General features: G+C 39.8%; 1 protein-coding gene across 1 annotated transcript; it reads right to left on the reverse strand.

Moving 5' to 3' along the window:
- Positions 1–3,475: 3,475 nt before the first annotated feature.
- Positions 3,476–3,976, reverse strand: LOC142163924 (uncharacterized). The gene has a single exon (XM_075221078.1). The coding sequence runs from the start codon at positions 3,974–3,976 to the stop codon at positions 3,476–3,478; it is 501 nt and encodes a 166-aa protein (XP_075077179.1).
- Positions 3,977–15,042: the final 11,066 nt, after the last annotated feature.

Genomic DNA, 15,042 nt, shown 5'->3' on the forward strand with positions numbered 1-15,042 from the left:
TTCGGGGAGTGACAGCCATGCCCTAAAAATTATTGCTCCTGACCCGGTGGAGCGAGTGACTTTCACCAAGAAGGGTTTTATGTACGTTTATACGTACCCCTTCACTTTGGGCTCATTCTCATTAAGCGGGGGACTTGACCCCGTGATCTTGGAATTCTGCCACTGGTATCAGGTCTGCTTGGCACAAGTAGGCCCTTCTATGTGGCGAAAGGTGGCTAGTCTGCACCGGCTATGCTTGGAGACGAGGGAGACCCTCACCCTGGCAAATATGATGAACCTCTACTCCCCTAAAAACTTCCGTGGGGGAGTAATAAATTTCAGCAAGCATAACCATCATGTTATGCTTACCAGCATGGATGATGACAATGACCATGGATAGATGGAGCGGTTTGTCGTCATTGCTACCAGGGATATCATACCGGCCACAACTCCATCTTCCCCCAAATCCTGGAATCATTCACATAAGTTAAAGATCTACCCCTTTCTTCGAAAAAGGTCATTGCTAACCCTTTTTCTTTCATTATTTCAGCTACTGGCTGGACACCACCAAGGGTCGAAGGCATGGACCGATGGGTTCAAAAGACTCTGGACATCACTACACCAGATACTCGTCAGTGGAAGGAGTTGGCCCCCAAATACGGTGGAAGGCCAAGAACCACGGTACACTGACTCTTCCTTCATTCCGCCTTTGAACGTATGAAAAACTGCTAACCCTACCTTTTTGTTTGATTCAAGGCTCCTACAGGGTTCTGTTTCCTGCCCTGAAGAGGATGTTTTGGCCGACCAGACAGAAGCTACGAGGTTGTTGCATGAGGCTCTCACTCAGACTAGTGACCTCGGGTCTGCTTCCGGTGCCTCCTCTTGGAGTCCCAGTCTAGAGAACAAGCAACTAAAAAGGCAATGTTCTTTCTCAGCCAGGGGTAAAAATAAGAAAGTAAAGAAGGTCATGCCCGAGCCAGCCGCAACCACAATGGTTATTGACGATAACGGGGAGGCTAATGATGAAGAAACTCCCCTCCAAAGGAGACAACGATCTTCATCAACTCAACAAAATGCTCAATTTGGAGAGCTTAAAACCCCAACCGAGGGAAAGGTACGAGCGCTCTGGGAAGAAATGGATTTGGTGGAGAATGTTGATTCTCCTTTTTTGGTCCCAATTGTTGCTTCCGGTCCTATGAGATGGGATACCGGGCCTCTTCTGCCTTCGATTGGTAAGCAACCAACAAATAGCACTACCTATGTTGCAGTTGCTTCTCAACCTACAACATAGTCCGCTTCATCTCCATCCACACCAGATGTGCCTTCATCACCAGCAATTGTTGCATCTCCTCCCTCGGCCGCAGACGCCCGAGAGGAGGATGTCCCTCTTCCCAGTCCCCTGATCATAGGAATTTGGGGCACAACTATTCACCTCCATTCTGCATATCCCCAAGGAAGGAGGAGCGTCTCTCTCTCGGTCTTAAAGGAGTTTTAATTGCTATCCTGGCCGGTAGAACTTGCCAACTATCTAAAGCCGCTGACTTCAGAAAAAGATAAGAAGAAAATACACTCTCTTTCAGGTGAATGTATGTTGAATAACGCTATTTACAATGCAGCATCGGTACCGTACTTGTTCTTTTATTGTTTGTTTCTACTCTCTTGTTACAACATGGTTTCTAACTTTGGTATTTGCTTCGCAGGATAACTTCCTTGCTTCCAAGGGCCTTCAGAGATTGATCCTCGACAAATCGGGACTTATGTCCGAGCGGGATCAATTGTTGGCCGAGAGGAATCAACTTGTCGCGCCTCTCCCGGTGCTAAAGGTGAAGGTTGCTGAAGCGGCGGAGCTTGAGGCCCAGTTGCAACAGAGTGAGAAAGAGGTGATGGCTCACAGTCAAGAAGCCACTCATCTACATACACAACTTCAGGATGCAAAGGCTAGGTGGGATGAATCTCAAGATACTGCTCTTGCTGCTACCGAGCGTGAGTCAGCCTCCATTTAACAAGAAAATAATTTGGAGGCAGTATTGAACTCCTAATCTAAAGAGGCTTCTGCTACTGAGGAAAAGTGAGACCATATGGATGATAGGTATAAGAAGATCATAGAACAAAATAAGGTTCACATAACTATAATCTGTGATCTCTATCTTAGCCTCAGTTCCATGAGATCCGAGCGGGATGGCCTTTTGACCGAGGTTGATAGGCTTAAAGCAAAACTTCAGCACCAAGGGGATTCCCTCATTATTGAAAAAACACACTCTATGTACCATATGAGGAGGAAAACCTTGGAAGAGGCCAAAGCGGGCATTATTGATATCGACGATGAGATCGCCAAGGCCTGAACGCTGGAGTTAACTACTCGCGAACTTCTCCCAGCTCAGCCTGATGCAACTAACTATTTTAGTGTTGGTTCTGAGTTTTCGGGAACCGAGGAGTAACTTGAAAAGAATAACGATGAAGGCCAAGATCCTGTGCCGGTGGCAGATCCGCCTACTTCTCCCGGGGGCATAGATGCCTCTCTTCCCCCGAGTTCCAGTGGCGACAAAGTTTAACCTTTTAGCTTTCTTTTGTTTTGTTTTTTTCCTTTTGTATTTTTGTACTTATGCCGCTTGGCATGTTTGATAAATAAAAAGGATCTTTTGTTTAAGCATTGCGCAAAGTTCATTCTTTTTGCATCAAATTAAGTAAGGCTTCGGGTGTGTTTTCTTCCGATAGCTTTTGGGTTCCAGGCATAAACTCTTCCTGAACCAACCCTTTACTATGAGGGTTTCATAAGAGAGGGCCCTCTTATGTTTACGGTGCTCTTGAAGAGGATGTCTCTTATTTATTCTGGCACTAGCATTTGAAGTTTTCAGTTAACTTTCAAATGATAAAATCAGTTCACCGTTTGGACAAGAAACAAAATAAAAATAAAAGGACTTTATTTTTATTCCATATATCTTCAAAGTACATAAGCAATCATTTGCTAAAAAAGAAATTTCCAATACGTGCGGCTAACTTGTACAACTTCTTTCTACGGTGCTAGCCATGCCGTCCACGGTCCCGATGAGACATTATTGTTCCCGGGTCTCGTAGTCCCGATTTTCATGGCAATCATGTTGTCGTATTCTCGTACAATTCCCCCTAGTGTTCAAATGAGAAGTATATGAATTGGAACACTAGAAGTCTTGCTCCGTCGAGGAAAAATACTTGTGAATGGTTGAATAGCCTTTGGTCCGATGGCAAGTTTTACTTTTCATTAGGAAATTTCCATCGAGCCAAAGACTATTTAACCATCCCGAAGTGGTATGTTGTTTCAATGCCTTGTCATTTAAAGGTCTTAACTCTACTGATGATGTTTCTTTTGTAGTATGCTTTCCGTTGCTGCCTCGTAAACAATTTTGCCAGAAAAAACCCAATTGGGATAAACACTGGTCAAAGGGAAAAAGAGTGGAGCATATGCTTTCAGTATAAGCATGATCCTTCAATAGTAATACCTTTTGAGGTGATTCACATTCTAGTTGCTCGGCAATTTGACTCCATCTTGATTCTCTAGTTCGTATGATCCCTTCCCGATGACAGCTGAAACCCGATAGGGGCCTTCCCACGTCGGACCCAGCTTTCCTGCATTGAGATCCCGAGTCTTCTGAGTCACTTTCCTCAAAACCAAGTCACCCACTTTAAAGTAATAGAGATTGGCCCTCCGGTTATAGTATTTTTCCATCCTTTGCTTCTGAGCCACCATTTTTATGTGCGCCAAGTCTCTGCGTTCATCAAGAAGCTCCAGTTGGACCATCATTGCCTCGTTAGTTGCTTCCTCGTCCGTTCTAAAGTACCGCAAGGTCGGTTCACCTACTTCCACAGGGATCAGAGCTTCTGCATCGTATACAAGAGAGAAAGGTATCTCTCCCGTGCTTGACTTAGTCATCGTCTGGTACGCCCATAGTACTCCCAGTAACTCTTCAGGACACTTGCCCTTGGCTGCTTCCAACCTCTTTTTGAGATTTTGAATAATCATCTTATTGGCTGATTCCACCTGCCCATTTGTACTCGGATGGTATGGTGAAGATGTAATTCTTTGAATTTTCAGGTCTTCAAGCAATTTTATCACTTTGGGGCCTATGAATTTTGGTCTGTTGTCACATGCAATCTCTTTCGGTATTGTGAACTAGAAAATTATATTTTCCCACAGGATATCAACCACTTCGCGCTCATTGATCTTTTTTGTAAGGACCCGCTTCAACCCATTTAGTAAAGTAATAAGTTAAAATTAAAAAAAATCTTACCTTCCCGGGACCCGGTGGCAGCAACTATATCGAGCTGTAGTGAGCTGCTTTGGTGCGGAGTGCCCGAGATGCCTTCAGATCTTCGGGCAGCTTGCCATGTTGAAGGTAATCGATGAACTCATTCCTCCAGTCCTAGACTAGGTTGGTCATATTTACTTCACAATAACCATCCACATCCAGTACCGAATGCATAAATTGAATGACAGTACCGGAATCTAATCCCTTCATCTCCGTTGATGACCCCAAATTGGCCAATGCATATCCTTCTATGTTTTCTTCTCTCGGGATGTGGGTGATCGACCACTCCTTGAATCGTGTGAGCAAAGTTTGAACTTTAATCACATATTGTTACATGCGTTCCTTCTTTGTGTCAAAGATTCCATATACTTGATTCATTACTAGTTGGGAACCACATTTGATTTCAATGACATCGGAGCCAAGTTCTCGGGCCAGTTTAAGTCGTGCAATCAAAGCCTCATAGTCGGCTTCATTATTAGTCAATATAACCATTTTTATGGCATGCCTTAGGGTTTCCCCGGAAGGCATGATCGGGCCCCCCCCCCCCCCGAGCCCAGACCATTTCACATTGGATGCTCCATCCATGAACGGGGTCCAAACTCTTGATGTCATTTCTGACACCATCACCGCTTCTTTTGCAGCCAAAAGCAGTAACCCGGGACTGAAATCGGCCACAAAGTCGGCCAAAACCTGTGACTTGATCGCAGTCCTAGGCTTATACTTAATATCAAGTTCACTAATTTTAACTGCCCATTTGGTCAATCGAGCTGATAACTCGGGTTTGTGAAGGACATTTCACAGGGGAAAGGTTGTCACCATGGCTATCGGGTGGCACTGAAAATCAGGCCTAAACTTTTGAGAGGCGACTATGAGAGCTGAGGCCAATTTTTTGAGGTGCGGATAATGAGTTTCCGCTCCTGACAAAAAATTTCTAACATAATAGATAGAAGATTGTGTACCTTCATCTACTCAGACTAGAACGACACTTACCGCTACCTTTGAGACCGCTAAGTATATCATCAACTGTTCGCCTTCCTCTGGTTTCGTAGCGGAGGGCTTGATAGATAACGTTTTAGGTATTTTAAGGCCTGTTGGCAATTATTCTTCTTCTTTAGAAGTGAGAAGAAGTGATGTAATTTTTCTGAAGATCGAGAAATGAATCTGCGGGCGGCCAATCTCCCGGTTAGCCTCTAAACCTCCTTCACACTCGACAACTGGTCTGGTATGTCCTCTATGGCTTTGATCTTATCGGGATTTACCTTGATCCCTATTTGTTATACCAGGAAACCCAAGAATTTACCGGAGCTAACTCCGAACGCATATTTTTTGGGGTTGAGCTCATGTTGTGCTTCCTTAGGATATAGAAGGTTTCTTGGAGGTGTTTTAAATGGTCATCTGCATTCAAAGACTTGACCAGCATATCATCTATGTATACTTCCATTATTTTACCTATTTGCTTTTTCGAACATCTTGTTCATGAGCCTCTGATAAGTGGCTCCGGCGCTCTTAAGCCCGAAGGGCATCACATTATACCAATATGTGCCAAAGTTCATTATGAACAAAGTTTTTTCCTGATCTAATGGGTTAATCTTAATTTGATTGTACCCGGAATAGGTATCAAGGAAACTCATTAACTTATGTCGGACCGTGGCGTCAATTATTTGATTGATTTTCGGCAGTGGGAAAGAGTCTTTTGGGCATGCCTTATTCAAGTCCTTCTAATGTCACGACCCAAATCGGAGGGCCGTGACGGGCACCCGGTGCCTTACTCAACCGAGTACCAACGTAATGTATCTTTCTTATCACAGCATCATGAGTAAATGGGCCAGAAGGGCCGTCATGAGATAACTAATATAAAACATAAGGGAATACTAGACATACGATGACCCAACATGATATAGAATCTTATACATGTGACATACGGGCCTATAAGGCCGACATGATCATTTGTACACTCAAACCATAGGCCGATAAGGCCAAACAAATATCCACATACATGACATCTGTCTACAAGCCTCTAAGAGTACATAAACATCTTAAAGGTCGGGACAGGGCCCCGCCATACCAATCCATACATGTCCAAATCATACTGACCAAATAGGCAACTCCGAAGCAAGTAGAGTGCACCAACACCTTCCGTTGAGCTGATAGCCTACTAGGAGGACTGTCAACCTATCTATCGGGACCTGCAGGTATGAAACGCAACATCCCCAGGCAAAAGGGATGTCAGTACAAATAAAGTACCGAGTATGTAAGGCATGAAAAGCAGTATATAAAAAACATGAAAGAAACATGGAGTAAAGAACTCAACCTGTAAGTCTGAATAGCTCTGTGAATCATGAAACATTTATAATGTCATGAATATGCATATAAATAACATATCATGTATAGGTATATGCGTACATAATATTATTAAGCCTCTAAGGGCATCCCATCATATCATCTCGGCCTCCGTGGGCGAAATCATCAATGTATACCGGTTGATCAGGTAGTGGTGCGTATATAATGCCACAACCTTTCCCCATACCCCGTATACATATAATATATGCATATATAATGCCATATGGTCATGGGTCAATGTACATGTATAAATGAATGCAATGCATAAGAAGTAAGTCAATATTATCTCTCGGGATGTCAAAAGATCAATATGTCTTCGGTTAATATCATGATATAAACTTTATCACTTACGTATTTTCTGAGACCCATGAACAGATGATATAATAATATGACACATGGGGAATCAAGAACATATGCACCCCAAGTACTTCTAAGAATAGAGTTATTTGTGAAGGTTCCGCGTTTGCTCATTTTATTTGTATCATATGGATCATGCCAAAAAGAAAGAAGGGATATCCATAACATACCTTAACTTCATTGAGTCCTTAATACCTTCCAATCAATTCTTCAAAAAACTCAACTCAATCTACCATATGCACCCCTAGTACTTCTAAGAATAGAGTTATTTGTGAAAGTTCTGCGTTTGCTCGTTTCATTTGTATCATATGGATCATGCCAAAATGAAAGAAGGGATAGCCTTAACATACCTTAACTTCGTTGAGTCCTTAATACCTTCCAACCAATTCTTCAAAAAACTCAACTCAATCTACCATAGCATAAGGAGATTCAAAATTAGTGCTGAGTAAAGGCTAAGCTCCGCAACTTAACTAGTAGCTCATTTATGTAAATTTGGGTAGCATCTCCCCTATAACAAGGGCATCCTCCAATACCATATACCAACAACAATAATCAGAGTAATACAATAAGAACAACATCAACAATAGGGTACAAAATATTTCATTAACAAGTTATCAACATATCACGACGAGCGGCAAGCTCGGAATGAATCCATTTAGCACCCTTCAACCCCATCATCACTCATTCTTGAACTTAGTAATATATCCAGTATAATAACCAATACATTTTAAAGGATTTCCAACCTTGTTATCAATTTCAAAGTTACCCGAGATAGCCTAACACAAGATAATATCACTATGGACAACTTCCAAGTGCTTTATAGCCATTTCTTTTCTAGTTACCAATTTCCTCAACAAGATTGACATGTAAACCAACATAATCATACTAATAATATCATAGCCAACTAATTTTCCATAATTTCCAGCCACTTAAAGTCCATAAGAGCAACTTTCGAATCAATCCATCAAGAACAACAACATCTCAAGCTAATCCAAGTATTATCTTGTAGTTTATCATCCTAACAACTTAACCAACATACAAGCAAGCTTAAGCACAATTAGTAGGCTGTTATACTCACTTATCTAGTAGCAAACACTTGAAATTTCAGCCAAAAACATACCATAATTATCCTCAATGACAACACAACCTCAGAGAGGTGTTGTTCTTCACTTGAACTAAGTTTTAATGTTGAAATATGGTGTAATCACTTTGGAATCACTTAAAACCCTTATGGTACCTATTTAGGAGGATTAGGAGGAGTGTAAGGACAAGGTTGGGTCGAAAAATGAGAAATAAAGGTCGTCCAAATCATTTTTAAAGTGAAGTAGGTCGACAACTGCCTAAGTGGGTCCCATTGGGAGCTGTTTGCACAGTCTCATGAAACGCGAATATCTATCTACTCTGATGTCGTATCGATGAACGGTTTAATGTGTTAGAAACTAAACTCATAGATCTTAAATTTTATATATGGATAATCCTGTGATTCCAAGTATATTAGGAGAAAAGCTCTGCTACATTTGACCTAATATTCAGCACATTATGAATGTAAGTTGTGATGACCTTTGCCAACTTATGTTTCACAACTCACTTGACTTCAAAACGTAACACACGACTATCATATGACTAAAATAACTCACAATATAACCTCTTTATAATGTTAAGAACCCTAGTCTCACCCCAAAGTGCATGTTATAACATTCCAAACTTATTGACTTTCGACGAAACTTATTTTTTGTTTAGCTTCTAAGCTTTCCAACCCTCTTGGTACTTGTTATTCTGTATGTTAAATATTTTTAACCTCCAAGGTAATATGATTAACTTACTTTAATCCTGGTCTTAAATATATCAAAGATGATCTCATTTCTGAGCTTACATCAATTGTCTTACGACACACTCTTACGTACGAAAATATGGGGTGTAACTTCATTCCCCCCTTTGGAACATTCGTCCTCGAATGTTGATTGACGTGCTTATCAATCTCATAACTTATAGCTCTTATGAATACTTTAATATTATCCTTGCCATTTAGGCAATTATTCTGTGAATAAATCCAAAGGTCAAGGCATTCCCCCCTTTAGGCCTCTTCCTTACACCACGACTTCTGGTCGGAATTCTTTAAATCTCATAACTATTTCTACCTTCTGTCATGCAACCTATAAGACTCTGTCCTTGTATGCGCGCCTATGCGACTCTTCCCTTTGTTTTACTCCAGATTTTAGCCAATCTCTAGGCCTTACTTTGTGAACATATACATTACAATGAAAAGTTATCTGTTTAGGCATCTATAGGTGTATTGAAGTTATTCGCTCGGTACTTTATCGAACTTACGACTATTGTTATATCTTGCTTCATAGCCTCGGTTATCTATGCTTATGGCTATACTACATCTAGGTAGGTCATACTATTCTATAACTCTTACTTTGGTTTATTATTACCAAGGTATGCTACCCAACTCCAGGTTACTCTCTCCCTGCTTATCCTATATGTATAAATCTAAGTCCTTTAATGATTCCTTATTACTGTTCATCTAGAGAATGACATCCTAATCTCCTCTCATACTTTGGAATTTTCATCCATCTATTGTTGATTCACCTTAATGTTGATCTATAATCTACCACTGATAACTTGAAACCTCTTACGTAATACATTGTCACTAGGGCTCACGTCTCATCGGGGAACATCTGAAGCTATTTGCGTGATCCACCTAGGGACAATACTATACTTCAATAACCGTATTTTTTAGCATCCCGATGTGATTCATCTTATGGGGGTATTTTAATCCCGTGCAATTCATGAAATACCTTTTCTTTAAATCATTACTCAATCAAAGGCCTAAGCGTCATCCTCTTATCTATCACAATTACACCCTTATTATACTCTCATAGAAGTATTCCATCTCTTCTAAATTCACCTAGTCTTAGACTCCTCCGAGTTCATTCAGGCTATACTGAGCTTTCTATAACTTACGAAAACCATCAGTTCTCTTATTTTGATGGGCTTAATCCTGAGGCCCTACCTATTCTTGTCACCTTCTCACTCACCTTTTCTTATCCTTACTCCTATCTACCAAAAGAATTATCGCTCTACCATGCTTTAGCTTGCGACCTAAACATGTCTATTTATACTACTCGCAACCATCCTTTAACTTGATAGCACCATAGATTTCCTTTCTGCCTTCTCAATTGTCTTTAATTGTAAGCAATTACTTTTTCGGATCATTTTGCCACTTGTTACATGGATACTTGGCTTATCATAGTGCCCAAGAATACTGGAATTCCCTGTAACTCGTATGATCTTAAATATCACTTTTGACTTCCCTTTCATTAGTCACGATAGGTGCCACTTTCTTATGGAGTGCATACAATATTGTAGTGAGACTGTTGTTACAAGATCATTTCTTCTTCAAGTTACTATGCTTAGGTTGAAGACTTCTCCCTTATTTTCTTAGCTAGTCTTTCATGGTAGTACTTAGGGGAGGCCCTCTGACTCTTGTAAAGCTGCGAGCTTATTACATCATATACCCGGCGGAATATTTGATGTTCTTGCTCACCTATAATTATCCCTAGTTACTTACCTCTGCGCTCTTGTGCTCGTAAAGTTGCTTCTGAACTGAATTTTTTTGATTGTCTTCCCAGTGGGACTCTCTTTTATTTCTGTAACACTTATACAGTACCTTTAACTACCCCAACTCCTATCTAAATATTTCTCAAGGATTACAATGTCATATCTGCGAGACTGAATTCACTATGTTGGGGTTCACTATGTTTATCTTGCATGATCTGTTAATTTATCTATGACCTCTTGTCTAGCCATAATTAGGCTCTTCCTGAATCAACTACTAACTACTCGTTGGTCCATTCTCATATCTATAATCTGCGTAATCTCTCTTGGGTTATGTCCTTTGTCTTAACTTACCCCTCTTACTAGCTCCTTATGTATCAAGTCTTCATTTGTACTTATTTATCAATAACATCTGATGTTGGAACCCTTAATGCCTCTCCCCGGTGCCGTACTTGCATAATGTTCTGGAGTCATATCATATATGTAGGATCTGAAATGCAATCTCATTCTTTCGTCTTTCTACCACATTCTTCCTTTACTATTCCACAGTTACCTGAACCACATAACTCCGACTTAATACCATATCACACCATCTTCCCCCTTTATGGGAGTACTAATATTTAATGCTATGAAGATTTACCTATAAATATTTTACCTCTTCATCTTTGGCATTTTTTCACATCTTCATGGACTCTTACTCACCTTGCGGTAACCCTTCTGTACCAGGGATAACTGAATTTCTTACGCATAAAGGTGACACCTAGTATAACTAGAACACTTAGTCCCTAAAGCTTAACTCTGCTCACAGTTCTTGCTTTAGGGAAGTGTTTTCTTGAATGACGTTTAAAGGTTATTCTTTTGTTGTCCATTCTATTATTGCCGGAACGCGATCTATGAATATGTCATGATGTCGACTATTATCAAATCCTAGGTCTCTAATTCATGTTTAATTTTATCTTGTTTACTAGACCATACTAATTTCTATTACTATAGGGGTTCTAACTTAGCCTTCTGGTAATCACGTTGGAGTCACCAACTCATTTCTCGAAATGAGGATATGACCTTTGGCCTATACTCTTTTATTGTCTCAAGGCTTGTCACCTCTTGTCTTTCCCTTCACTTGATTGTAGACTCTATCATCGTATCATATTTTGATTTATCGTTATCACCCATTTATCACATCTTCTCATAATGCTTCATTTACTCTCTTCTTATTCTTAGCTAATATTTTTGTCTATCACCTTATTCTGAAAACTTCAACAAAATATTCTTTCACTTTTATCTCCCCTTGCTCTATCCATTGGCTCTTCGGGTCGCCTGACATTCTCTCTTGACTAGGTATGAGAGCCATATTAAGGTAAATATTTATCCCTTCTAGGATTCCAGCGCCAATCTTTTAAATTTTTTCTGGACATTCTAGTATTTCATATCTAAATGTACTATTCTAGAGTGTACCATCGAGGTGTCTCACAAGAAGAACTATTACCACGTTTGCAATATTCTTCGGAAATATCACCTAATGATAACAATCCATCCACCATTTTAGGTTACTTTAACCCCAGTTGGATCCCAATATCCCATCCTTCTCTTAAACAATATATGTTAGCTCCCATAGGGCATAACTAAGATGGGTGTAGCCAATTGTACATACCTTTGTTACTATTGAAGGTAACTCAGATTACTTATATTTCTCTAGCTGAATTGTAAAAACTGATAATCTTCACTAACTGGGTACCTCGTACCCTTCTTCACCTTGCTTCTTTTACTTGTTGAAACTTATATCTATCTTCTGATTCTCTTGTTGCTTTTAAAACTATATGGGTGGATAGTACACACATAATATACTGAAGACCTTATATTTACTCATCATAAGCATGATGCAAAATCGAGTTCCTCTAACTCAACTCTTCCACAACCACATTCAATCTCTTACCAATTGTCTTTGTGGATGTAGGTATCGCTGTATTACGAATAAAGTAGAATTTAAGAGTTTGAATTCTTACAACTGAGCTCTACCACACGATCTAGAGTAAGAAGAAAGAGTGATAGTCCTAAATTCTCTGTAGCCTCCTGCTTATAAGTGTGGTACACAACACACCCATAAACAAGACTCTATTAGACACGGCTTGTAGACTCCCTATGACAGAATTGCTCTAATACCAAGTTTGTCACGACCCAAATCGGAGGGCCGTGACGGGCACCCGGTGCCTTACTCACCAAATACCAACGTAATGTATCTTTCTTATCATACCATCATGGGTAAATGGGCCAGAAGGGCCGTCATGAGATAACCAGAATAAAACATAAGGGAATACTACACATATGATGACCCAATATTATATAGAAACTTATACATATGACATACGGGCCTATAAGGCCGACCTGATCATTTGTACACTCAAACCATAGGCCGACAAGGCCATACAAGTATCCATATACATGACAATTGTCTACAAGCCTCTAAGAGTACATAAACATCATAAAGGTCGGGACAGGGCCCCGCCATACCAATCGATACATGTCAAAATCATATTGACCAAATAGGCAACTCCGGAGCAAGTGGAGTGCACCAACACCTTCCGCTGAGTTGATAGCCTCGTAGGAGGACTGTCAACCTGTCTATCGGGACCTACGTGCATGAAACACAACATCCCCGGGCAAAAGGGACGTCGGTACAAATAAAGTACCGAGTATGTAAGGCATAAAAAGCAGTATATAAAAGACATGAAAGAAACATGGAGTAAAGAACTCAACCTGTAAGTCTGAATAGCTCTGTGAATCATGAAACATTTATAATGTTATGCATATGCATATAAATGTCATATCATGCATAGCTATATGCGTACATAACATTATCAAGCCTCTGAGGGCATCCCGTCATATCATCTCGGCCTCCTGTGGGCGAAATCATCAACGTATACCAGCTGATCAGGTAGTGGTGTGTATATAATTCTATAACCTTTCCCATACCCCGTATACATATAATATATACATATATAATGCCATCTGATCATGGGTCAATGTACATGTATAAATGAATGCAATGCATAAGAAGTAAGTCAATAAGATCTCTCGGGATGTTATAAGATCAATATGCCTTCGGTTAATTTCATGAAATAAACTTTATCAACTTACATATTTTCTGAGACCCATGAACATACGATATAATAATATGACACATGGGGAATCAAGAACATAGGCACCCCTAGTACTTCTAAGACTAGAGTAATTTGTGAAAGTTCCGCGTTTGCTCGTTTTGTTTGTATCATATGGATCATGCCAAAAGAAAAGAAGGGATAGCCTTAACATACCTTAACTCTGTTGAGTCCTTAATACCTTCCAAGCAATTCTTCAAACAACTCAACAACATCAACAATAGGGTACAAAATATTTCATTAACAAGTCATCAACATATCACGACTAGCCGCAAGCTCGGATTGAATCCCTTTAGCACCCTTCAACCCCATTATCACTCATTCTTGAACTTAGTTATACATCCAGTATAATAACCAATACCTTTTAAAGGATTTCCAACCTTGTTATCAATTTCAAAGTTACCCGAGATAACCTAACACAAGATAATATCACTGTGGATAACTTCCAAGTGCTTTATAGCCATTTCTTTTCTAATTACCAATTTCCTCAACATGATTGACATGTAAACCAACATAATCATACTAATAATATCATACCCAACTAATTTTCCATAATTTCCAGCCACTTAAAGTCCATAAGAGCAACTTTCGAATCAATCCATCAAGAACAACATCTCAAGCTGATCCAATTATTATCTTGTAGTTTATCATCCTAACAACTTAACCAACATACAAGCAAGCTTAAGCACAATTAGTAGGCTGTTATACTCACCTTATCCAGTAGCAAAACCTTGAAATTTCAGCCAAACACAGACCATTATCCTCAATGACAACACAACCTCAAAGAGGTGTTGTTCTTTACTAGAACTAAGTTTTGATGTTGAAATATGGTGTAATCACTTTGGAATCACTTCAAACCCTTGTGGTATCTGTTTAGAACGGTTAATAGAAGTTTAACAAGGTTAGGTCTAAAATTGAGAAATAAAGGTCGTCCAAATCATTTTTAAAGTGAAGTAGGTCGACCACCACCTAAGTGGGTCCCATTGGGAGCTGCTTACGCAGTCTCGCAAAAATATGAATATCTATCTACTCCGATATTGTATCTATGAACGGTTTAATGTGTTAGAAACTAGACTCGTAGATCTTTAATTTGATATGTGGATCATCCTGTAATTCCAAGTATATTAGGAGAAAAACTCTGTTACATTTGACCTAATATTCAGCACATTATGAATGTAACTTATGATGACGTTTGCCAACTTTCTTTCCACAACTCGCTTGACTTCAAAATATAACACAAGACTATCATACGACTAAATTAACTCATAACATAACCTCATTATCATGTTAAGAACCCTAGTCTCACCCCAAAGTGAATGTTATATCATTCCAAACTTACCGACTTTCGACGAAACTTGTTTTTCGTT

Source organism: Nicotiana tabacum, chromosome 9, assembly GCF_000715075.1.
Source record: "Nicotiana tabacum cultivar K326 chromosome 9, ASM71507v2, whole genome shotgun sequence".
Lineage (NCBI taxonomy): Eukaryota > Viridiplantae > Streptophyta > Magnoliopsida > Solanales > Solanaceae > Nicotiana > Nicotiana tabacum.

What these genes read in the sequence shown, in the direction of transcription:
- LOC142163924 (XM_075221078.1), bottom strand. Translation starts at nt 3,976, where the DNA reads ATGATTATTCAAAATCTCAAAAAGAGGTTGGAAGCAGCCAAGGGCAAG.